The 26,588-nt window shown below is 33.1% G+C and overlaps 1 protein-coding gene across 8 annotated transcripts in view; it reads left to right on the top strand.

Annotated features, from left to right (window-relative positions):
• LOC108968554 (nuclear receptor coactivator 2) overlaps nt 1-24,068 on the top strand; it is a 55,809-nt gene extending 31,741 nt beyond the window's left edge. For 4 of the 8 annotated variants that reach the window (XM_018932666.1, XM_018932665.1, XM_018932664.1 and 1 more), the window contains 11 exons: nt 3,649-4,540; nt 5,751-5,912; nt 11,069-11,858; nt 11,910-13,444; nt 13,544-13,723; nt 13,855-15,283; nt 15,338-15,526; nt 15,593-15,936; nt 15,995-16,292; nt 21,968-22,327; nt 22,725-24,068. In XM_018932666.1, coding sequence (XP_018788211.1) covers nt 3,649-4,540; nt 5,751-5,912; nt 11,069-11,858; nt 11,910-13,444; nt 13,544-13,723; nt 13,855-15,283; nt 15,338-15,526; nt 15,593-15,936; nt 15,995-16,292; nt 21,968-22,327; nt 22,725-22,756 — 6,211 coding nt within the window. In that variant the 3' untranslated portion in view covers nt 22,757-24,068. The remainder of the gene's footprint in view (nt 1-3,648; nt 4,541-5,750; nt 5,913-11,068; nt 11,859-11,909; nt 13,445-13,543; nt 13,724-13,854; nt 15,284-15,337; nt 15,527-15,592; nt 15,937-15,994; nt 16,293-21,967; nt 22,328-22,724) is intronic. The other 4 variants (XM_018932668.1, XM_018932667.1, XM_018932670.1 and 1 more) reach the window with 4 other exon arrangements.
• Nucleotides 24,069-26,588: the final 2,520 nt, after the last annotated feature.

Below are 26,588 nucleotides of genomic sequence, written 5' to 3'. Positions count from 1 at the left end.
TTCTTGATCTGGAGTACCTCCTCTATCCCTACATACCCATTTTAACCCCGAAATCGGGGGATGCTATTCTAAATCGCATCCTCAAACAGGGCTAAAACTGCGCTCTGCTCTATTTAATGAATACATACATATTTGTCAGAATTATTAGTAATTTTTTTTAAATATTATGGTGTGGATATACAGTAATATTTAATTTAAAAGATACTTTTTTTTTAAATAAAGCTTTGAGACTATTCCTGTAGAGCTCACATGACAGATAAGTAACACAAATTATTTTGCTTTTTGGATTTGATTCATTGCATTGCTCAYACGTTTGGGATTGTTTTACCAATAAGAAAAAATCAAACCTAGACGGTTCTCGTGACTTTTTTATGCCAAAGGAGCGGAGTCCGCTGATATCGTTCCGCAACCACCGTATTGGTTCCGTGCGACTTATGGATATTTAGAAAACTAAACAATGCGTCAACGTCTTTTTAACACATTTGCGGAGATAAAGCCTGAATCGAAGAATGTGTTGAAGGCTATCCTGGAAAAATACTATTTCGAATGTTTCGAAATAATCAAAATTGGTGGCTTTGTGCAAAAGAATCAGCTAGCGAACTAAAGTAATTTTGTTTATTAATAGTTTTATTAGCATATCTTAGATAAAATCATATTAGAGTTGATTTATAATTAATTTACATATGTATATATTTCCCTTTAGTAGTAGTTAGTTCTATGTTCTATTATAAGTACTATTGATACTTTTTCAATTGCATAGCTGTACGCTCAACATAGAGAAGTAATTTTTGTAGTTATAGACAATGCCGTTGACGGTTTTGTTATTTCAGTCGACTCTGACCTACTGGCATCGTTTCGTATAACATTTGTGTTTACATAAATATGCATATGCGGTACCTACGTGTACGTACATATATTAATTTAAGTTAAAAATGCCAATGCTTATATTATTTACTTTGGCGATAAGTTGCTTTCTGAATTTTGTTTAGTTATAACATGTATGTATATATTATAAAAAATGTTCCGGATCTATTCAGTTCCGTGAGAAAACAATAATTATTATATTTTCCTCTTGATATTTATGCTAAATAATTTAATTTTTATAAGCGTCCTCTAGAATTAAAAAAAAAAAAAAATATCAGCAACAGAACTGACCACTTTCAATCATTGTCAGTTAACATGGTGTGTATGATAAGTAGTAGTAGTAAACTCATTGATATCCCAATTTATACATACCTTAAGAAAAATGATCAAGAAATATTTCGTGGTCTTACCGTTTACTGTTTACTTTGTTTTATGTTGCACATTGTTAAACATATTTAATAGGGTACCATCGGTCTAATGAACGCAGGTGAAACGCCTTTTACCGAATTTAGTCGGTGCGCRCACGCTCCGAAACACAGTCGCGGGGGAAGAAAGTCAATCCTATTACTTTCCTTACAAACCTGTTATTCTCGAAATATATTGCTACAGACTATAATAGTTTTGTTCCTATTGAGATATATATACAATTATATAGCTATATCTATATTTTACATTACCTGTAAAATATGAAACGGTGCTTAATTGGAATCGTTTAAAAATCGGATAGTGGACATGAAACACCTCTCAGACATGACTCGACTTTTTCAACCAAGTGTTGAGCATAATAATCATGATATATATATATGTATATATATGTAATAACTAAATTAATCTATGTTTTAATTGTAATATAAGTTAATAAGAACAATTTGTATGCTCTTGCAACATATTGACTTTAGAATGATAAAATTGCATAACAATGGTCAAGCCAGCTGAAATATTTTACGGTGAAAATAACCACTTCAAGAATACAATGATAGGAAATATAGGAACAGACTCTGTACACAATGAAAGCAAGAAAACCATACTCTACTAATATATTGGCCATCACCGCCACCATTTAATATGTCATTGCGATAGAAAATGCTTGGGCCTTTTAAGTATTGAATAAACTCCAGTAAAACAAGTAAGAAGGWMTAAGTTCGGGTGCAAACGAACATTTTATACTCTTGAGAGGAAAATATCTCAAGGTGTAAAGCGTGAGCTAGAGAATCGGAATCCATATATATATATATATATATATATATATACACATATATATACACATATACATATATATATATATATATATAGTAGGTGTGGCTGCAGTTTGATTTAGCGCGTTTTCGCACTATGACATACATAGGTGCTCTTTTCTACTGCAAGCACCTGTACTCCTGTACTAAATTACAGTTCTATAGCTTAATTATAGATTTTCGGTTAATGACGATTTAAGGGCGTGGTAATTGTCCGATTACGCCCATCTACGAATTCCGCCAAGGAACATGTTTGCCAGGTTTAACGAGCTATCACAAGTATTACTCAATTTACCGTTTGCACGGACGGACTGACATACATTCACTTGGATTTCAATTCGTCTCATCTCCTGATCATTTACMTACATACAAGGTGCTTTCCAAAGTAAATAGGACTTAAAAAAAAAGAACAAATGGGTTTTTCGGCAAAATCAATTTATTTTATTCAAAATAGTCTCCTTCTGCTTCAATACAGCTATTTGCACGGTCCAAAATCATGTCGAACGAGTTAGCTCGTTGGSCGGTATGACCGCCAGTATGCCTCTACGTCTGCATAAAGCTTTCCTTTCACGGGCAAATGCATTTTTCCGAAAAGGAATAAGTCGCACGGTGCCACATTAGGTGAATGCGGGGAACACATCTTTCGTAAGCCCGAGTGTTCCATTTCCATGAATTTCTATGATGATTTTAGCTGATTTTTGATGAATTCACCCACAGTTTTTATGGAATTTATGAAAACGGTTGAAACCATTCGTGCACTCTGCTACTAACGTTTAGGTAAAAGTTTTACCAATTTTAAAACCATTCGTGCACTCTGCTACTAACGTTTAGGTAAAAGTTTTACCAATTTTAAAACAAAATTTTATGTTGGCTCTTTGTTCAAAACTCATTTTCGCACCGATAACACAAACATACTGACACTTAAAACGCATAACTTCACTTCCAATCAATGAAATGTCATTAAATTCTCACTGGTTCGAATGGTTCGCTATATTCAAAAAGTCTTGTTTACTTTGGAAATCTAAATTTTACTCGACTAGTTTTTGGTGAAACGTATAACCGTTAGGTGAACAAAACTATATTATACTCTTATACCGTTTAGAAACGAAAACGTTTATATATATTTATTATTGTATTTTTCTTTATGTCGAAAATATGTACAATATAAAATACAAAAGACAACTTTCAAACACATGTCAATTAGTGAACTTATCATATTATTGCTGGGGGCAAATCACTACTTTTTACTATCGAATCACATAATACTAATGAAATTTTTTCGTTATTGTGTGAAAAGTTGACAGCAGTAATCGTTGTATAATCCTCGAAGATAACTATATTGAATAATAAAATCCAATTAAAAAAAAAAAAAACAAGTTTCGTGTTATCCTAAGATCTTTTCCGCCCACCTCTTAGATATTTATGTATATCTGACACAGTAAACCATATCATCAAAGGTTTTAGCTATATTTTGTAACGTTATTTCTTTGCTAATAAGTTACTTATTGAATCACCTAAGTAAATATATCTATTTTTCTCCCTCTTATAGGCTTGGCCCATGTGATTTACCAGATTCGTGGGCACCAAACACAAATAATAGCAACAACAATATTACTAGTATCATTGCAAATAGTAGAGACATCTCATCGTTATCAGCAGTCACAAAAAGTTCATCAAACACGGCTATCCCTCTTAATATTGACAACAATATTAGCTCGAATATTGTGTTCTTCAAGAACCAAAGTAGTCCAACTACAACTGCCATTCAACCGACCACTTCTTTCGGCTTTTCACCAACATCAACGGCAAAAGCAACAGCAACAACATCAACCACTTCCAGTCTTATATACAAGGTGCCTCTCTCATCGCCAGCCGCCGCTACAGCCGCTGTTACTGTTTCACCAGCCAGCATTGGTAGTGTAGTAACGTCTTTAGGTGTGGGTTTGGTACCCTCAATACCGACGTGTGCGTCCCTTACTGGAACGAGTACCGGTGGAACTGGAGCTTTTGCTGGTGTACTGTTATCAAGCCCAATATCAGCTGGTGGCAGTAGCAATAATATTCCGGCTCAAAAAACAATTACAAATTATCAAGTAAACAACGTCAATAAGAACGCAAATAACACCGGCAATACCAGCGTTAGAAGTCTAACACTTCCATTGCAGCAACAACAACTACAATTGCAACAACAAAACGGCTTATTGCTACATAACAAACAGAACAACCAAAACAACAATAACAACTCTTTAGTTAATAATAACCACCATAAAAATAGCAACAATTTTAATTTAATACTGCGRCAGAAGGCTACAGCAACTGTAAGTTTAGCCGCCGCACTGCAAAATTCAATCACCATGAATGCGGTGGCTTCGCCAATCTCAAACAACCCAGCGACGCCGACTCGAAAAATTAGAAGAAAAACTGATCCGAAAGCCAATTTGGTAAGTAATTTTCTTATTTCAAATTATTTTCAGCAATGCGTTAAAAATACTTTTTCAAGAAAAATGTAAATTATTCGAACTGCTCTATAAGTACTTAGCCTACAAAAGAACAACACAATTATTGAAACAAAATTTTAGTTCGATATATTTCACCCAGCGAGGCTTTCATTTATTTAACCTATCAGAGAAATACTTTGTTTTGAGTTCCATGAAAAATTCCTCTGTGGTGGCGATAAGGTCATTCGATTCAATTTTCTGCCTATCGAGTGACTTTTTTCAAATCCATGTATCGTCAATTGTCACGAAATGACGTGGAAACTCCTTCGGGGATATCAAATAAACAGCTTCAAACACTTTTGTAAAGCCATTTCACGGTTAGTCTTGTTGGTGAACTTTAGTAATCCGGCACCCATGTTGTCAACTCTTGCAACAGGTTGCTACAGAGAATAATAGTTTTGTTCAACTAATGGGTGTTTGTATCACCTAAAGCGGATTGAGTTAGATATGGGGTAATTCATACTATATATATATGACGAATGACGAGACTAGTTGAAATCCGGGTCCATGCAAGCCGTTACTTGAGTAAAAATTAAGATATCGTAATGAAACTTGATATATGTATATAAGTAAGTTCCTTGGCGAATAAGTAAGAATGAGTTCATAGATGGGCGTAATCGGCCCACAAAACGACATTAAAAAAATCTTTAAATAACTAAGAACTAAATTAAGATATAGAATGGTAAAACAGGATCGCAATGGTGTGCCCCCTATCTGTAGGTTAAAATTTTTAGAAAGAATAGGYTTGGATAGGCTCTAGGATTAATGTACATGTCTCCTAAACCATTTAAGCCAAAATAACAAAATTCTCTCAAGATAAATTCTATAAGAAAATGGAAATTAATGAAATCGGATCATAACCCTGCACGCTCCCATAGACAGAGACATTAAGTTTTACCATCGATATGGTATCAGCCAGCTTTGTTTACGTTATTCCAAATTTATCTATTCACCCAATTATATTATTTAGTTTTATAACACACAAAAAATAGTACAGAGAAAAGTAATTGTAGTATACATTTTATTTTTCTAACATTTAAAATTTTGAAATATATAAAAGCTAATAAAATATTATATCTATATAATTATATATTTAAAAACTATAAAATATAAATGTTTTATATAACTAACTTATTGCTATGAAATAATCTAGCCACAATCACAGATTAATAAATGTAATAACGAGAAAAGGCGTCGCGAACTGGAAAATAATTATATCGAGCAATTGTCCGAGTTTTTACAACTCAACAAACGCGGTGATACAGCCTCAACGAAACCAGACAAGGCAGCAATATTGAACCAAGTAGTAAAAACGGTAAGTGAATTTTCAAATACCATTTTAATGCGTATAATTGTGTGTATGTATGTACATATGTAAATACTAAGCTTATACTTATGTATAAGTGGGCCAAATGGAGTCTTYAATTATATATTTTCTTCAAATAACGTTATTCGGAAATCATCGACCATAAATCAGTTGGCAAAATGACATGAGGTGGTAGTAAGAAATAAGCAAATATTTTAAATTTTTGAATGAATTCAAAATGTTGATGTTAATTAAAAATGTTTTGAAAGAGAATGGGGTTGATTCGAGCAAGGAAATATTCTATGGTGGTAGTCATACAAACTTACAAGGTGTCAGCTCAAGGCTCGTTCATACAGGACACATTTATTGTGACAACTTGAAATTTGTAGACGAGATGGTGATGAGTAAAGATAAGTTCCCGAGAATGTGCAACAAAAGCTTTCACGTTCAATTAAAGGTCGGTATGTTTACAGCATTACTTTTTTATACTCTTGCAACCATTTGCTACAGAGTATTATAGTTTTGCTCACCTAATGGTTGTACGTATCACCTAAAACAAATCGAGATAGATAATATAGATATATATAGATGTTTACATAAATATAAATGATCAAAATGACGAGAAAAGTTGAAATGTCTTTCTGTCCGTCCGTCAGTGCAAGCTGTAACTTGAGTAAAAATTGAGATACCTTATTTGAAACTTGGTTCGTAGTTGAGTCTTATCGAACCACTGCCACGCCTACAAATCGCCATTAACCGAAAACATATAAAATGCCATAACTAAGCACTAAGTTAAGATATAAAGCTGTAATTTGGTACAGAGTATCGCAATAGCATGGGGTACCTGTGGGAAATTATTTTTAAAAAAGTGGGCGTGGTCCCGTCCTCTAACAAGTTTAATGGCAAGTATATCTCCTTAACCACTTGTTACAGSAACCAAATTAGCTGAGTAGAAATAAGAATAAGAACTTCTACCGACAGTGTGAAAATGGATGTAAACGAAGGATAACTCCATAACAACCACGCCTACTTCCCATATACACACCTTTAATTTCCAAGTGAAAGCACTCCAGTACACAAATGAAGAAGCAATTAATCTAACGGGATAAAACTTTGCACAAATAATGCCGTTAGTATGTGCCACCTTATGACCAAAAATTTTTTAAATTCAATAAAAACTGTTCAAGCCCCTGGGTACCGAACATTTAGACTGCGATACGTATAGCTGACCTTTGGTCGAAAATCTCTGTCAATGTGTGATATACATATATACTGAGATTAAGGGATAATCATTATCTTATAATGGTATGTTTGTATGTCAAAAATTGGTTCCTTTAACCCCCATATACTTAATACATGGATATTCGAACTTCCGGGTGACTTTGAACCGCATATGAATACCGGTCAATTTGTGAGTTACGAAAATAAGAGAGCGCGTTTTGCTCATAAAAGTRTATGTTTGTGCCCAAAATTGATAAATTTGAACGAAAAATTGGCATAGCCCCTATGTAACTAATATCAGGATTTTCGAACATCTTAAATTATTTCCCTGCCTTTGATTCTTGCAAGTTTCAAAAGTATAAAATGTTCGGTTGCACTCGAAACTAGCCTTTCCTTATTTGTTCAAATTATATTGATCGAGTTATATTCCACTTGTTAACTTTGGTTAACTTCACCAAAGAAACATGTAAATAATTATAAATAATTTTTTTGGCGAAAATTGCGAAAATTTCCTGTCCCCACTATAATGTAATATATGAACATAAATAAATATARTTATCTAAAATTATATAATTAGAAGATATGTACATATTATTAAAAACTTATATGTAAACAAATAAGGAAAAACTAAGTTCGGGGGCACCGAACATTTTATACTCTTGCAACGTGCAATAATCAAAACCAGGGAAATACCTTAAAGGGTAAACCGTCAACCAGAGGATCGGAATCCTAGTAATTATATTCTTATGTACATAGTTGAACTTCCTTAACTCGAATCACCATAATCCACAAAAAAAACTTCGAGTTATGGAAGGAAATTTGTATGAAATTTGACTTCTATTACCAATTCAAGAGTTTGTGTTATGCATGTTCAACTCTATATATGAATATATAATAATATTATACTATATATATTATACACATACCCTGAGGGTAGTATTGACCACATTTTATCTATTTTAAAACTAAAACTTCCTTCTATTAACCTGCCAATCATATGGAGTAYGTTTTCGCCCAATTATTCATTTTGGGCACAAAGATACACTGTTTCAGTAAAACACGTTCTCTCATTAACATAGAGATAACTCACATGCTGGCCGATATACATATGCGGTATAAATTCACTAGCAAGTTTGAAAATCGATGTGTTAGGTTAGGTATACGGGAAGTAAGTGAAGTATTGACACGATTCAACCCCTTTTTGACACATAGACATACCATTGTCAGGAAAATATTATTCCTGAATTTGAATTATATATCACACACATTGACCGATATTTTTGGTGGTGAGTCTCATCGGAGAAAACCATACTTGCCTGAAGAGTAGCAATATTTTTATTATTTCGATCGGTTCTTTGTCTTATTGGTACTTGAACAATATGTAAACTCTTGCTTCTATCTTTTCATGATGAAATTGTAGAAAATACTAAATACAATGGAAAAGAAATACAGATTATGGCATATTAAAAATGAACTATAGTATAATATTAACCAGTTATTTGTGTAAAACATCTTTTTTTGTCTGCATCAAAAACACATCGCTTGAATTTAAATAACAAAATACTATAAATTATTATTTTTTTTATTAAAAAAAGCTATTTTAAAAGGCGCTGTACTCTCGCAATCATGAATGTCCTCTTAAGAAAAGTCACACAAGTGTATTGTATTTCTAAGGGATAAATATACCCATAATAAACAATGTTGGTGAACGTCGTATATTCTTGCATAAGTATGATTTAACACATACTTATATATAGCTTATTTTGTTGCTCGCATTCATTTGTTTCAGTGAGGTACACCACCACTGATTTATACTTATCTCAATATTTCTCTACATATATTTTTTTTATTCTTCTGAACATGTGCTGTATTTATTCTCTCATCCTCTTTGTCAAAAAGTTTGTAACAACATTGCAAAATATAATAGGTGAAGAATACAATAAAGGAAACTTAAAAAGACTTTTTCCAATCAAATAACAACAAAATGAGCAGATCAACGAACTATATATGTATGTACATGTGTACGTACATGTATGTTTATTCCGCTGGGCTTGTTTTGAGTGTTTAGAGGTGCAAAGGTGTTTATTTTTGTTAGCGTTTCTTCTTTTGGCAATATTATTGTGTATTACATACTTTAACTAAATTTTCGTGTTCATTAGAATATCGTTGGTGTTTTTGCTCTAAATGATGAGTGCGGTTTTTTTTATTAAGATTGCATGTTTTTGATAGTATTTTGTTTGTATATCATTCGATATCATATTAATTTACTTAAATATCCTCAAGGGATTATCAATTTTATAAATATTTATGTATATGTGGGCATAAGTTAAATTTACACAGTTCTGCAATTCCTCTTTCGCCTTTCAGTTGAACGGATACCGGCTCCCGCAAGCTTTATCCAAAAAGCTCTATTGTTTCATCCATATACTCTTACTATGAGATGCCGGCTACCTAAGCACCATAATCGTCATTGCTCTGGTTGTGCAAGTTAATATGAGAAATTATATATATTCAAGCTCATATGGCTGCATATGACATCATTACATAATTTTTATTGTTGTTTTTACTAAATAAAAAGTGGGTTCGAAGAAAATTAAAAATCCCTGACGACTTGGGTGATATTGTGTAAATAAAATAATAATGTTTTTAAGGTTTTATTATTAGACGAGTGATACTAATATTTGCTTGATATCAATTATTCAGTTGTTAAAAGTTGAAATGCGGTTGCTCTTTAAAATATCGCAGTTTCAAAAAATAAGTAACATATAGTATTACTCATTATGCCTGTTTCATTATCTTCCTATTTGTAGTTATAGTTTCCTCGATAATCACATATACGTACATATATGTATGTACATATCTACACATGTATAGTATGTACATGGATACATATATTTGACGTAATATATACACTTTAATTACCTTCGCTTCGTGTATACGTCGACTCATTGTCAAAGTTGTCGCCATCATTGTGTTGTATCGTCAGCATTGAATGTATTTCATCGTTCTCAGTTTGCGATTGTTCGTTGCTTCAACAGTTGTTTTTGCAAAGATATCTCTTATGTGGGTTTAATTTTTGAGGTTTTTTTGTTTGGTAGTGGAGCTTCATGAGGTAGATCTCACTTTGCCTTAGTTTACCATTCGCACTCCCTAACGTTATAATGTTTTAAATCTTCTCTTATTTCGTTTCGTTTGTTCTTGTGTACATGCTGATTCTTTATTTGTTTTTGTTATGATTGCGTTGATCGGTGCAATATTTTTCGTTTTCACAATGTGCGCTTTTCTCTTTTTCTTGCATACTATAAAATTTTAATTCATTCGTTGTAGAGGTTCGAAATCGTTGAGAGGTTGCAGCGGCAAATATAGTAGAAAAGAAACTATTTGCATATATTGGCCCAAAGAGTAGCTAAACAAAAATAATTATAAAGATTCTATGAAGGCATAATACATATTTATTTTATTTTAATTTACAACCAAAGGTTTCTATAACTGGAATTAAACTTAACTATTTTGTACTTTGCAAATAGTAACAAGTTTTTCATAGTCGAGTTGGTTAAGTGTGTGTGTGTGACTCGTGGCCCAGACAAAGTCTAAAATCGTAGTTTTTTCCAACAGTGGTTGTTCTTCAGAAGGAATGTCAAATTTTTGTATGATTTAGCACATAAGAAATGTACAATTTGATTTATACTTACTCCATAAATAGTCAAATAACATATATAAACATTTTGAGATCCTTGTACATATGTATGTACGTATGAGAAGAATGCATATGTGGATTCACTTTAAACGATTTTAACCGTAAACATTATTTATTTATATAATTTTTATTAATTTAATGTCCTTTAATTACACATATTTTCTCAAAGTCCAGTTAGATTAATACAATACATTCCACAGAAAATTCCTGTCTCGTCATTGGCTTATAACTATTTCTATTTTTTCAGTATCGTGAGTTTTGTGACAAGGGCCAAAGCCGTGATATTTCTTCCTCAACGTCGACTAATGCTTCTCAAGCTCTCAATTCGGCGACACCTAATAACAACAATAGCAGCTCAACTTCTAAAAACAACGATAATCGAAATAATACAGCATCTACACGTTGTTTACGTTGTGCAACTGACAATTGCTCTATCCATCCAGTACAACAAGGTGACGTTTCATCGACCGAACCCCCATTGCCGGAGCCATCGCTGCTTAACGGTCAGGTGCCCGAAATATCTGCATATTTTGAGGCGTTGGAACATTACCTCTCTTCAGTCGATTGGGTGCTTTTACAAGTCACTGCAGACGGGATAATCGAGTCGTGTACGCAGAATATACGAGAACTAATCGGCTATGACAAACATGAACTGTTTCGTAAACCACTATATCAGTACCTACACTCCGCCGATCATGCGAAATTAGATCCAATTATAAATAATATGCCGTATGGGGTTAGCGGAATTGCAACTGGTGACATTGCATGTGGTGGCGGTAGCCAAAGTGGCTGGAATGATTTGGAAGATGCGAATAGTGGTACAAATTCGCAACATTCAACAGCTTCGTTAGGTCCAGGAAGTGTTAAAGCTAAAAGAAATATAGCAGCTAAAGTCCGAATGCTAGTGAAAGATTTGCGTTCGGCTACTCAAACATCTATGATGCACCAAAACGATGCTTTGGATCAGAAAACTGTCGGACAACACATAAACCCCGAAAAATATGAGGAAGTTATGCTGCTAGCAACACCGATGAAAGGTAGGATGTTAGTTGTTTAAGTTTTTCATTTGCTAATTACATACATTTTAGACGATGGTGATACAACGTCCTCCATATTGTGTTTGATTACCCGTCCCGAAGATGAACCGGCCATACAGCAGATACAACCGCAGGCCATAGAGCATTTAACCTTTAAACTCGACGTACACGGCAAGATACTCAATTTGGATGTAACCGCACTTCGTGAACCCTATCGTCAACATTTGAGTAGTTGGTTGGGACGCCTTTTGCAGGATCTTTGTCATCCGCAAGACTTAAATGCTCTGAAATCACACTTACGCGAGGTTCAAGAGTCAGCTGCATCAGTCCATTTGATGAACTCTCCATCATCACACTCACCTGGTGGAACGCCTGCAACACTCATTCATCCTCCCATTGCGAATGTGATGTCGCGTCCATTTAGATTACGTCTTGGCGCACCCGACGTTTATGTCCATGTTAAGGCGAATTCACGACTTTTTTTAAATCAGTCGCAAACTGAGGGCGATTATATTATGTCTCTGCAAACATTACTTAACACGGATAACGATATAGGCGGAGGAGGTATAAGTGGATTGAACATTGGAGGTATCGGGAACAGTAGTATGATGCCATCTAGCAGTTTGTCAACAATGTCTCCTAGTCCATCGTTAGTTTCGCCCCTTTCTCTGCCCTTGGACTCACTTGTTAATAACAATTCGTCATGCTCTTCTTCGTCGGCCTCAGCTTTAGCAAGTGTAAGTAGCGGTGTGCATATGTTAGGAGGACTAGTTGGAGGTGGTGGTATGCCACCACTCACCACGCAAACTACTAATGTGGGTGGACCACTGATGACTTCAGCTGTTATCAATGGTACAGGGAGTGGTACACAACGTAACAATCCTGCTGTGTCAACATCGGCATCGACTTCGAATAATTCCAATCTGGTGAACTCGTTTACTGCATCGCCTGCTGGACCCGAAGCAACGATTTTCTATAGTTCCGACCCCTTTGATTTTGACTTGGCACATTCCAGTTTTGAAATGGACGCCACTGGTTGGACGGATTCACGTCCAAACTCTCGCGCTTCTGTTACTACCCCAGTAAGCACTCCGCGTCCACCGTCAGCGGGACATGGTTTCAGTCCGGCAGTATGTGCTTCACCATCGACACCATATCAACTGTCGTCACACTCAGCTGCGAGCTTGCCTTCTCCTCAGTCAAATGCAAGTCAGCCGTCATCTGCTGGTCCCGGGGTTAGTGGAGGGCCTTTTGGTTTTGGTTTTCCGGCATTCGAAACAGGTGATAAAAATAATGATAAAGACCACATGAACGCTAGCATAAACAGCACTAACAGCATAAGTGGCAATAATTCTGGACCTCAAAGTGGTTCCAGTGGTTCGTTGAGCGGCCCTGCAAGTTTACCAAATGGTGGTCCGCCATTACTTACCACTGTTGCTAACATGACTCAACTATCTGCACAGCCGAATCCACCCCAACCGGAATCAGAGCGTTTACGACATTTATTGACAAATAAATCGCATTCAATGACCTCAGGAATGAACCCGGCCGATGGTGATAAAGATCATCTTAGCCTGCGCCATAAGGTGAGTTTAGAGTTATATACATAAATTGTCTTTGCTCATAAGATAATATGTAGTTTGCAAGGAGGTATTATTTATGCGATATTTTTGATCTCCCAAAAGTTTTACAATCAGAGTCTACTCAATCCCGATGAAGATAAGGATGGTGGAGGTGCCGGCGGTAGCAACAGGGGTTCGTCCGGAATGTTCAAAATGGGCGCTACTGGTATATCGAATGCGCGCCTATTTGGTGGTGGTGCATTACCAAAATCTTCGAACTCCAGCAATCCCATGTTACTGTCGGTAAGTAAGGCCCCACCATCCCTTTAAACCATTCACTTATCTGCCATATTCTATCAGCACAAATGTTTGAGTACACTCATGTACTTGAATTGGAATATACAGATTTTTTTTTCTGAATATATTTAATACAGCTGCTTAACGAAAAATCGGAGGATGATGAGGGAAAAGGGCCTTCGCTTGGTCGACAAAGTGAATTGATGCGTCAACTACAAAAGGACGATGGTCACTATAGTCATTCACACGGTCATAGCCACGGGCAACATCACTCCAAGGACATGTCGCAAGAGGATTTACTAAAAAGTTTAAAGTACCAGGGTGATCCTACAACTCGCAAGCGTTCACTCAATGAACCGGATGATGGCATATTAGCAAAACGTGAAAGTGACCGCCCATCCAAGTTACGTGAGAGCAATAAAATGCTTGCCTCGCTATTAGAAAATCCGCCAAAGAATCCTATAGTCACTGTACCGCCTCAAGTCAAAACTATACCTGACATAGCACCTTCAGCAAGCCGTGTCAACTCGACACTCGGTGTTATGAGTGTTTCAGCGCCGAATAGTCTAGTTGGCATGCCTCCAAAAAGCGGCACAATGACGACGACCTCATCAATTAGTGCAGGAGGCAGTTCTGCCGGAGCCGGTGTACGGAGCAATAGTATGCGCAAACAATTTTCCGATGCCTACCTCACGCTGCATCAGCAGCAACATCAGCAACAACTCCACCTACAACAACAGCAACAACAACAACAATGTTTAGGTAACATTCAACGTTCTTCACATCAGCAGCCAACACAACTATCTCAACCGCAAATAAACTTTGCTTCATCGGACGCCTTCGGAGTATCTTCACATAACACCACAGCTACCTCAGGGACAGCCAACGTCACTGCGTCAATTGTGACGTCACAAGCAAACTCCCAATTAGCCGCTCCTAGCGGCGCTGATGGCGATTCAGAATTATCTAAGATTTTGGATAGCGTTATGGACTACGTTTCAGACGATGGGCCATTTGTATCAGCACCTACTCCCACTGCCTTGGCTGGATTAACGCAGCAAGAGATTAATGAACGCATGGCTATCAACGCTATTCAAAATTCATTGATGGTCGAGACATCTCAACTGCAACAGCAGCAACATCATCAACAACAACCGAAACCGCCAGCCTATCCAGGCAACATAATGGGGAGTGGTAGTGGAGGGAGTTTAACTCAGCAACAACAACAGCTACAGCTCCAGCATCATCTGCAGATGTTGCAAAGGCAGCAGGCTGCAATTGGAGGCAATCAACAGTCAACTCAGGTACAACAAATGTTGGAGGTATTACGTGTCAACGCCAATCAAAGCTTCCAACGACCCCCACCTATGTATTCGGCGTCGCGTAACAGGGGCCCAATGAATACTGTTACGACACCTGGAGGCTCTGTTTTGCCAGCGCACCAGCAGTATCGAATTCGTCAACAGCAGCAACAACAACAACAACAGAAAGAGCGTCTTCTTCAGCAACAACAAAAGCAACAGCTTTTGGTTCCAGAGAGTGCAACAGCGCGTACAGATCAGTTATGTGCGTAAAAAGAATAATTACATGTATTTTATATTTAATTATACTATCGTATAGGCCTAAATCCGAACATCAATAACATTGGTTCGCTTTTAAATAACACAGTAGCGCCAAATGTCGCCTTGTCTCGTACCAACTTGCCGCCCGATTCGCAACTGAGTCCGAATTTTGCACAGAATTTACTTCAACAACAACAGTTAAGTCCAGGGCAACGTAATGCACAATTTAGTCCACAAACGAATGCAGGTTAGTTACCAGCATTTAATTTTTGATTTTAGCGTCACATGTATTTTATCACACTGTACCTTGTAGGTTATGCACCGCAATATTCACAAAGCGGACAACGTCTATCGCCCCATCATCAACAGCATATTTCACAGCAGCAACAACAAGTGAATGCTCAGCAACAACAACAGATGGCGTTTCAGGCTGCCCAAGCAGTAAACGCTAATGTCACTCCGCAGCTATCACCACGCCAACCGCCTTTTGGTGGAGGAGCAGGTGGTGTACAATCACCTTCAGGCATGCCTTCATCACAACAATGGAATGCAAGTGGTAATGTTAGTACGCCAAGCGTACAATTAAGTGGAAATGTGACAACTCAACGCGGTCATTCATTACAACAACATAATCCTATGTTAAGCGCGCAGTTACAAGTTAGTGAATAAAATTTACCTTTGAATACATTTTTTTATTTTTTTGTATTTCCTTTAGCAGGGTGTTAGTCCTTATACAACACGTCCGTATCAAAATCAGCGGCGAAGTCTCAACTCTCCAAACGGAGGAGGTGTATCTGGCAATGCAGTTACAAATAATATCGGAACTAATGTCGGTCTGCAGCGGCAAAATTCTTTTCAAGGTGCTGAATCTGGTGGTTTTAGTGGTGGTACCTCAAATTCTCCATCTCCACAGTCACCATATGGTGGACCCAGCTCAAACGTATTCCAGCAACAACAAATGCAACGAATGCAACGCCAGAGTAGCGTTCCGCAAACTACCCAACATTTACCTGGTATGTGAAAACATTTATAGTAATTAAAAATTGTTATATTATTAATATTTACATCAAAGAGTAATAACATAGAGAATGTCCGTTATCTAACGTAGGTTTGTAGGTTTCTAATTGACAGATTGTTTTTAACCAATACTGTTTATCTGGTGAAAGTTGTTATGCCAGAAGCAAAATACTTTATAATTTCTGCATCCTTCCATTTGCTTCTGAATATTCTTTGTGTAATAATTTTGTTTCTGATAACGTTTTTTTTTTTTTTGTTTGTAAAACTAACTACTAAAGAATGAGGTCAAAACTTTGTAGGCTAGTAAGGTGGAAACATCTTTAGCTCCAACATATTTATAAAGTTTTGATATTGGTACTGAATGTCCGTCCATTTGATTTTTTTATGTATCTCTCATAATGATGTCAGAGTTGTACTCTAAGAAAGGATGTGTAAAGCTCTTTAATATGTATATATTGAAAAAAGATTTGAGAAGCATTCTAATTCACATTTAATTTAGTGTTAGTAAGTAAACAATAATAATTATATTACTTAGACTTCTGTACAAAAGTACTTGTATATTATTCAATTGAATAACGTTAAATTCATTGAGTTTGAAAATGTGAAAATAAGTCTCTGAAATATTTTGTTTCCTCGTGCGCTTTTTAGTAAGACTATTTTCGATTTCGAACACAAATATATTCATTCTTCTTTGTAAATTGTCCATTTAATTGTTTTTTATAAAATCTTAGACATTCTGACTGAAAAATATGTTATTTAAATTTAAATATATTATTCAGTACGGACAAATTGTCAAAATATAAAAGTTTCATTAAATTTGTCCGCATTGGAATTAACGGGACATCAAGTTTTCAAGCTTATCTGTGTATATCAGTCGGCACGGAAGTGATCACGATATTGTTGGTCTCATAGATAGATTCACATTTTGTTCACTTGTGTCTCTGTCTATTAAATATGTGAAAACCACTCTAATGCTTACAATAAATATTTAAATTTATTAAACTGAACACAATAATAAATCCTGCACACAATTCATCACATAACAAAATCGAATGCATACTTAATTATTAATTGTAAATTAAGCTGTCATAATCAAAAAGGGGGTTTCTCGTCCGAGGCTGTTATTTCCTCTTGGGGGTTTTTTATGTGGAGGGTCTTAAATCCAGAACACAACCCTAGGGAGGGATGGTTCACTTTCTCACTTTAGCCCGCCTTCAAACGGATGATCTTTGGCTACTCAGAGTATACTTGGTCTAAGTACGGAAATCGTGAGCCATATGTAAGATAATACTTTCTGGCCACTCCCAAATGAATGGCACTCAAAGAATTTTCCTAATTTGCATGAACTTCAACACATGACTCACTCCTCTTGTAGAACCCCCTGAGGTGATCTAGTGACGCATGTCCAGAGTATATTAAAATTATGAAGGGTACACTTCTCCAGCTTGCTGAATGTCAGTGAAAGCATAAAGCCAGGAGATAGTGAACCTGATTCCCCAATTGATGATGTGCAGACGTTCAGACGCTCCATTGACAGACCATGAAATCGAATAGCAATTACCCGTCTGAAGGACTACAAAGCAGCGAGGGTCGATGTATTGCCGGTCGAGCATATTCACGCATTCATACTCAAACTTTTTAACGTGGTGTCTATAGACCACTTCTAGAGAATATGAGCACCGCAAACTAATTTCCAAGTTTTACAAAATAATGATTTTTTTCTATTGTCGAATAATTTTATATATCACAACATTTTTTTTTTAATTAGTTAATACTTTCAACTTTTTATGACGCCGTGGCGTGTAACATACATATGACACTACGTTTTATTTAGAAAATACATGTTTTTCAATGCAGTGGAATATGAAAGCAGAGTGTTAAAGAACTCAAAAATTGTTTTTTCATTTGTGTCATATTATGTTCTATATCTGACATTAAATTATACAATTTCTGTACAATTATAATTTCTTCTATATGTTCAAGCACATTCCTCGATTTAGCTCATTTTATCTAAATTTGACGGCATGAAAATGTAGTCCAATTGAAAATGCATTACTTCAAAACAAAGCCCTGCAAAAAATAAAGAACTGCCAACATAGCCGACATTGTCGCAAAATTGTCGATTCAATGATTTTTGTTAATGTAGCGACGATTTATACATTTCGGCGGTAATATAGTATATGTGTATATTTATGTACATAGTTGTCGTGGGTATGGGAATCAATGATCATCGACGATCATTTGCTCATTTTTCACAATTCAATTTTTTTTCTCCGCTCTGTCTTCTCGCTTGCCATGCTTTGAGATATTTGAACTTAAACTCGACTTGTACTGGTCTCGCTTCAATTATATTGAGAAATACAGATACATTGTGGTTTATTTAGGTGATAATATGATATACAAATACGCACCAACTTTTAAATTTTTTAACTATAATTCATTAATAAAATTGCTAAAAACTAATGGGCCTATGCATTTATGAAATGAATATGGTAACATTTATAATTAAATATTAAAAATAAAATTTAAGTTTTATCGATTTGATCAATAGACCGTAAATGCCACCTACGCCACATCGAAAGTGAGAACGAGGTCGCCTTACCAACTGTTTGTTTTTTTTTATTACCCTTTACTCAATAAGCACATTTGCAAACTCTGATGCTTTTAACAAAATTTTTTTTTTTTTCAAAGTCTATTTCTAAATTTAGCCTTTACTTCTCTGATATTTTTTGTAATATTATAAGTTTTGAAATAACACAGAAATTGTAGGCGCAAATCTATATAGGGCGCTTGGCTAATTCATTTGAGAATATTATGTGTATCAATTTAAAGATTTATTAACCATACCACTCAATGCGTGGTGTATTTTTCGTTTCAAAGTTGTGTTTTTCAATATTCCCTAGTGTGAAAACTACAAATAAGTACTTAAAAAGATTTTTATCAAATGACGAAGATACAAGACATCAATTTCAACCTTTCCTTTTCTATTACCATTAAAATTTAATTCAGCGACTTAAAAACAATTCCCAATTACTTAAAAACATTAATTTAGATTTTAACAAAATTTTATTTTAACACTTTTTTTAATTTTTACACTTAACATTAGAACTAAAAATATTAATTTTTTTTAATGTCTGTAAGATTTGTAATAAACAACTAAAAAGAAATTAGAAATTGTGTTAATGAAAAATAATTGTTTGATGGAAAAATTTCTGTTGTTGCCGAATTAATAACTGCTTTACGCATGGCGAAGCAACAATTGGTATCTAACTTAAGTGATCATCTCAATGTGACCATTAGGCAAATCACTGATTTTCGCGATTTTTAATGTTGAAATTAACTAATCGGTCCGGTTTTTTTATAAATAAATTAAAAATGTTCTTTCCAAATTGAAACTAGATATCTTCAAAACTTTTCCTTTGAGAGTGGAAACCGTTTTGAAATACACCATTCTGAGAAAAACGCGTTTAAAAATTGGAGTCGCAATGTTCTCCACTAATCTTATAAAGCAACAAATAAAAACGATTTTTCGAAAATTGCGCACTAAAACGATCCCTGAAAGATATAAAAAAAAACTTAGTAGACGAATAAATCAAAAATTTGACAATTAAATTTTGGATAAAAAAATACTGGTTGCTAGTAAATAAACGCTAAGGCTGATCGAACTACATAAATTGTATGTTATCGAAATATTCGTATTACCTTAAATGTGATATATTATATATTGAATGATGAAATCTAATTTTGCAAAAAGAGGTATTCTTTAAAATTTTAAACCTGGAGGATATGTATGTTTCAAATATATGTTTTAAATTAAAAAAATACACAAAAAATATACAAAGCGACTATTTATTCGTATTTGCTTTATTATATTAGTTACTCAATAAACAGTAACCGCAAAGGAGAGTACTGAACCGATTTTAGTCCTCCACATTTATTTATTATAATTTATAAATCTATGTTATTAGAAAAGTTTTACTATTAGAAATATTTCTGAATACGTCCAGTAAATATAGTTTTGAACTTAAAATGCAAATCTCGTATTAACCCAAAACAGGCTCTCCACGCCCTTTCATTGCGAATGTAAATCACGAAAATATTTTAGGTACAAGCGGCAATGGCGCCGCCACAAGCCTCGGCGTAAATGGCGGTGTCGGCGTCGGCGGGAGTGTCGGTATTGTTGGCTTTGGTGGCATGATGTACAATAATATGCAGCATGCTGCTCATGCGACCCCACAACAAACACAAAACGAATTTTATGGTCGCACTCAGGCCGGTAAGCGTTTACCAACTTGGAATATAAAGTAATATATATAATTTGTACCATATGTGAATTCCCTACATTTGTATCTAATACAAATATATACACTTTATGTATATAGATGTTAAACTTATGTTCGATCTTTATGTTTATTATCTGGCCGATAATGTAAAAAGGAAGACCATAAACATTTTTTTCATAAAGAATACTGATCTACTATATATAAATTTTGTCGATCTAAAAAATTAGATTTTTTTCCAAACAAGTTTTATTATTTAAATCAAATTGGTGTTCTGGAGTTTATAAAATAAAATAAAATATTTGTATTGAAATCGTTCTGTATTAATCATATTAATGCCTCTATGTGACTAAAAAATAGCCGAAATTGTTAGTATAATGAAATTATTTGCCAACATTTAATTTTTTACATATTATAATAACTCGATATGCGAAACATGCAAATGTGCTCTGAATAATTTATTTATTTAAAAAATATGGTGTATTTGTCAAATTGTTACTTTGATATGAAAATTTTTGATTAGTACCCACCGTTGTTGAGCTCACCCTTTTATTGTATATACTCATGATGTATGTACATAAATGCTTTGTATGCTAGTTATAATTACTAAAATAAATTGCACAAACTTCCTTACTTCCTACATTGTTCTATCTGATAATTTTTACATTCTGCCCGTTAGCTAATGGCTTACGTGAATATATTAAAAAATACGTTATGCATTTCTTTAATTATCTGCACAGATCAAAATCGTTAGTTCCTTACAACTTTCAATAAAATTGTAAAATTTTAAAATGAAACTATATATTGCTTATTTGGTTTATTTATTTGCTTTATTTTTTAAAATATTAATATATTTGATGTACATATGAAATTAAAAGTAATTAGGCCAAGTTGGTTGAAATGGGAAATCGGTAATCGATAATTTTTGGAGTACATTCTTCTTGTGAATTATTGAGAGATAAACCAGCTGGTATGCCTTTCCATTTCTAAAAATAATTCAATTTTATATTTATTTTATAAGAATTATTATTTTATATGTAATAATTTTATCATAGTCATAGTTTAAATAAAGTTGCAGAAATCGAATTCGAACTGGATTCTCGTATTGTAAATAACATAATTTTATTTTGAGCGCCAATCGATGGTAAAACAACATTAGATTAAACGTTCCTTTTTTTACACATTTGTGTTGTTGAGTATGTGATATGTATGCATCGTTATGTATTAAATGGGATTATTTTTTTATTCATACATACAAATCATAATGTATCATGTATACATATCAGAATAACAATATACTAAATGTAAATAATTAGAGTAAAAAATAATGTTTATACATTTTTAATTTATTTTGTCAAATGTCTATTTTTTACTTTGTTTGTTTTTTTCAGCAGGTAATGCAGCAAACTCTTCTGATTTTGTAAAACAGGAATTGCGGAACGTAGTAAGCGTACGTGCTCAACAACAGGCTGCTGCCGCTGGGGGAGCTGGTGCTTCTTCTGGTGGAAACGGAGTGCCAGGTGGCGGCGGAGGAAATGGCGGTCCTGGCGGTCTGCGAATAACTTCCACCCCGCAAAGTCCCTTGAGCAGTGCTCAACAGGGACCAATGAGTGGTAGCAATTCTGGAGGTTTAAATAGTACAAATTCGCTTAGCATGCAACAACATCAATCGGGGTCAATAGGAACTGGTGTTAGCCAAAATGCACTGCTTAATACACCAGATCCTTCCATGAACTTTAGCTTCGATGCACGTAAGTAACCAAACATAATTATTCAGAGAATTCATAGTTATCAGGTTTAAAAACAGAAAATGTATAATGAGTGACAAACTACATTATTGATATAGAATGGGTGCAGAAGAAGTGCATGCTTATATTTTGAAATAAAAACTTATTGAATAATATTATTAACTTATCTTTGGCAGAGCTGAATAATAATTTGATTTTTAATCTAAAAGTTCATTAATCATAATAGAAATTTAAGAATTGAGTTTTGAATAATATTATTAACTTAACAACGTATATAAATCATCTTTGGCAGACTATTTGATTCGTAATCTAAAACTTCATAATATATTCATAAATTATTAAGTAGGGAATAATGAAAATAAATCTTCGTATTACAATTTTCGGCATATTTTAATTGCAGAAGATTTCTTTGGCAACAATTCTACAAGGTGACCATAAAAAGTCTGGAATTCAATGTACACTACTAATAACGGCCGTCAACAACTCAACAATAAAAATAACTGCATATTGACATGAACGAAAAAATATATGAAGTAATATTATATTTAATAATATGTATATAGCAACCATGAAATTTTCATTATTTTCTTGTGTTAACAAACATTTTTTTTCAATTATAAACATTGGAGGCAAAAAGAGAAACATGTACCTAGGTGCAATAGAATCTTAGCATTTATTTACATAATACTGTTACAAATATATCAAAATAGCTAAAAAAATTGAAGATGTGTTAAATATATGTATATGCATACAATTACGTAAATATAAAATAGAATTTTGCATGAATATAGGATTTTTCATATTTCGTTTCATGAAAGATACCAATACAAAACCTTATTAGGACCTCGAGACCAATAAAAAAACTTGTTAAGAACCACAAATATGCATAATCGAATTACAAGCTGATACGTCTTATTGGATATAACGTATCTACATACATATATGAAAATTACCGAAAAGAAATTAAATCCTGTTGTCATCAGTTCAATAATAACAAAAATTAACTGTAGATACTAAAAACATAGCGCGTATTGCAAACAAATTTACGGTGGAAAAGGAAAAATTGCTATTAGTGGAAGCCTGATTGAGGTGGAATGGCCAGATTAAATATAATATAATAAAAGGTGTAATTAGAAAGAAGAACATAAAACAAAAATAAAATGTAAAAGAATTATATTGGGTGAAACGACATTAATTACTTAGTAAAGAAGTGTTAAAATTTAAGGACGCATCTGTGTATATACTATATTATACAAATCTTTCAAAAATAATTACATTTTTTCAAGTGAAAGTTGAGGAAATTAATTAATTATTAAGCGTTATGTTTAAGTACATAATTCTTATAAAACACTATGGAAAGTAATGTTTAAAGTTTTAAATATTTCGAACTGTAAAACAGTCAAGTTTAATCCAATAAGCATATTAAATTAAGGGGAAACGGTAAACGATTTTGTTATAAAAATATTTACACTGACTATTTTGCACCGCACCAACTAAAAATATTAATTTTTCGAAAAAAATTTAAATTTAAATTTCAATTGAATTTATAAAATTATACTACAAATCTGCTACAAACTTATAAACAAGCATAAAGTTTCAAACAAAGAATGCAGTGATATATCAAAATAATTCTATTATATCGCAAAAGTATACAAATTGTAGATGAAGTAATTGAAAATTGTACTTTGTACAATGCAAATAATAGGCAATAGTTACGTTGGCATAGGAGACGGTAGAAGAAAAATAGCCAAAAATTATAAAGGAAGATAAGCATTTTATGAACAACGTTCTTTTATAAAAAAAACGTGTACCCATAAATACGCTTCAAAAACTCATACATATACATATAATTACTAATTTTCTAATTCCAAAAAAATGTTTATGTTGTTCAAATTTTGAATATGTGATTGATTTTGTTTCCAATATTTTTATTTTTTTTTTCATTTATAAAATAGAAAATTTTCACTGGATGATTAGAGTAGGAAAAATATACATAATGCACAGTTGTGGTTACTAATCGGTTATGATTTTAATATTTTTATTTAGAATTAAAATATACATAAAAGGCATTTTCATTTAATAAGTTTAAAGCTTGTCCCTGGGTCATCTTGCAAAATGTTGTCCATTAGTGTAAAATTACTTCCTGAAATGCAGTCAGATACTAATGCACTAGATACTACGTATAAGAAGATGAAATCTAACTTTATTTTTGTTTCCATTTCATATATATTGATTTGAAGTCAAAAAAAATTGTTTGTTATTTGAAATGTTTTTTTTTCTTTTTCTGTAATTAAAAAAATACGAAAGAGGATAATTTGATTGTGAGATATTAGTCCAATAAATACATATAGCATGTAATTTACCCAATATTGTTGTAAAATAAAAATAATAGACGTAAAAACCTAGTTAATTGTCTTAGCTTTAGAAAGCCTAATTAATTAAGTGTAATTAACGAGAAGAAAATTAAATTTTTATTATTAAGGTGTTCAGTGGCTAAAACACTATTGTTTGCTTTATTAATTTATTAAACAGGATAAAAAGGGCAATGAAACTTTCAACTATAATATTCATTAAAAATATAAAGAATTCTTACTTGATTTTTGTTAATTAATTTAAAATTTACATAGTATATCTGAAATGCAATGTATTTATGTAGGTGCAGCAACTGTTAAGGGTAAATTATTGTTATTTTTTAATTATATAAAAATATTGTTTTTTTATTAATTACACCTTAAGTTTTTCTACGGATGTAACTCTATATAAAGATATTCTTAAACACGTTGTATACTATAAATAGACACCAAACGTATACTTTTCGTGTCGTTGTAGTTAATAGCAGTAATGTTACAACTTTTAATAATAAAAATTAATAGTAAATTTTTTCTACTACATAAGCCTTTTCCGTTTTTTGTCTTCTTAAGTTTGTAATGCAAATTAATAAAAATGTAAAGTTGATATAATAAAAATATTTCGTGTAATCATTTCTTTTTGATATTCTCTTTTTAGTTTGTTTACAGTTATTATTTGAATTTTCTATTAGGTCAGTTGTAATCTTGGAAGTACGAATGAAACCACATACATATGTAGATTTGAAGTTATCAAGAGAGTTATAGCACTTCATTCTAATTCAAATAGTGAGGTGAGTTTTATATTTTAAAATTTCATTCAATTATTGAATCGATTGTGCGATAAGTAGTATGTACATGTAATATTACATGTATAATAATCCACACAGATTTTTACTTCGAAAAATTAGTTAGAGTTTGATAACGGGGGTCATTCMATAACAGTAAAAATGACTAATTAATAATTTTTTTTAATTCCTGAAAAAGATTTATATCCAATTTGAAATCATAATTTTGTGTATGAGGGGGTTTTCACTGCATTTTATTTAAATACATTCGAGACACTTTGCTTGTAAGTGCATATTATATTTAAACAAAAGAAAAATAACTTAAATATAGAGATTAAATTGAATGAAAAACGAAAGGCGATAAAAGAGAACAAAAAACTCTCGGAAATATAGAAATACCTCTTATATAAGTTCAAATTATAAATTAAATAAATGAAATAATATAAAATGATATAACATAAAATGCATATGATGTAATATAATATAGAACAAAATTATTATATTACCAAGAAAAACGACTTTTAGATATAAATATGGTCAATTTTGACTAAAGTGTAATAAAAAGCATTCAACCCAATTATGAAAACCGACAGATGATTGCGGAGACAATTTTTCATTGTAGTGTGAAAGAATGGCCCATTTCTTTATGTTTGGAAAAATATTTATATATTTCAATACATACATATATGGGTCACAAAAAAGTTAAAGGCAAAACATTGATATTATTATTTCTAAGAGACCACACATACACAATAAGCCAATAAAATACAGTTTATGTAATGAACTAATATTATCATGGTTCATTGCCTCAATTATTCAAACTCAATGAAAGGACGATGAATTAATACGTAGCTAAACAGGTGAAATTTCAGTGAAATTGGTAACGCTAATCGAATTCATGATCGATGTGATCGGTCGGTGTTCATAAGAGGACTGATTACATTTTTTCCCACACAAAAAAATCAAACAAATGAAAAAATAAATTATAATTTATATATACACACTAAATTATGAATACATTCCCATAGTACAGTATATAAACAAAAAATATTATAATAAAAACATTTAATTAAAAATATTAAARATGCACCGTGTAGAACATTCAATTTAAGAAAGTGAAGTAAGTTAAAG

This window comes from Bactrocera latifrons, unplaced genomic scaffold (assembly GCF_001853355.1).
Source record: "Bactrocera latifrons isolate USDA-ARS-PBARC rearing strain unplaced genomic scaffold, ASM185335v1 scaffold_22, whole genome shotgun sequence".
NCBI classification, from domain to species: domain Eukaryota; kingdom Metazoa; phylum Arthropoda; class Insecta; order Diptera; family Tephritidae; genus Bactrocera; species Bactrocera latifrons.
The sequence above is the reverse complement of the archived record's forward strand: the minus strand, read 5'-3'. Positions and strand labels throughout refer to the sequence as shown.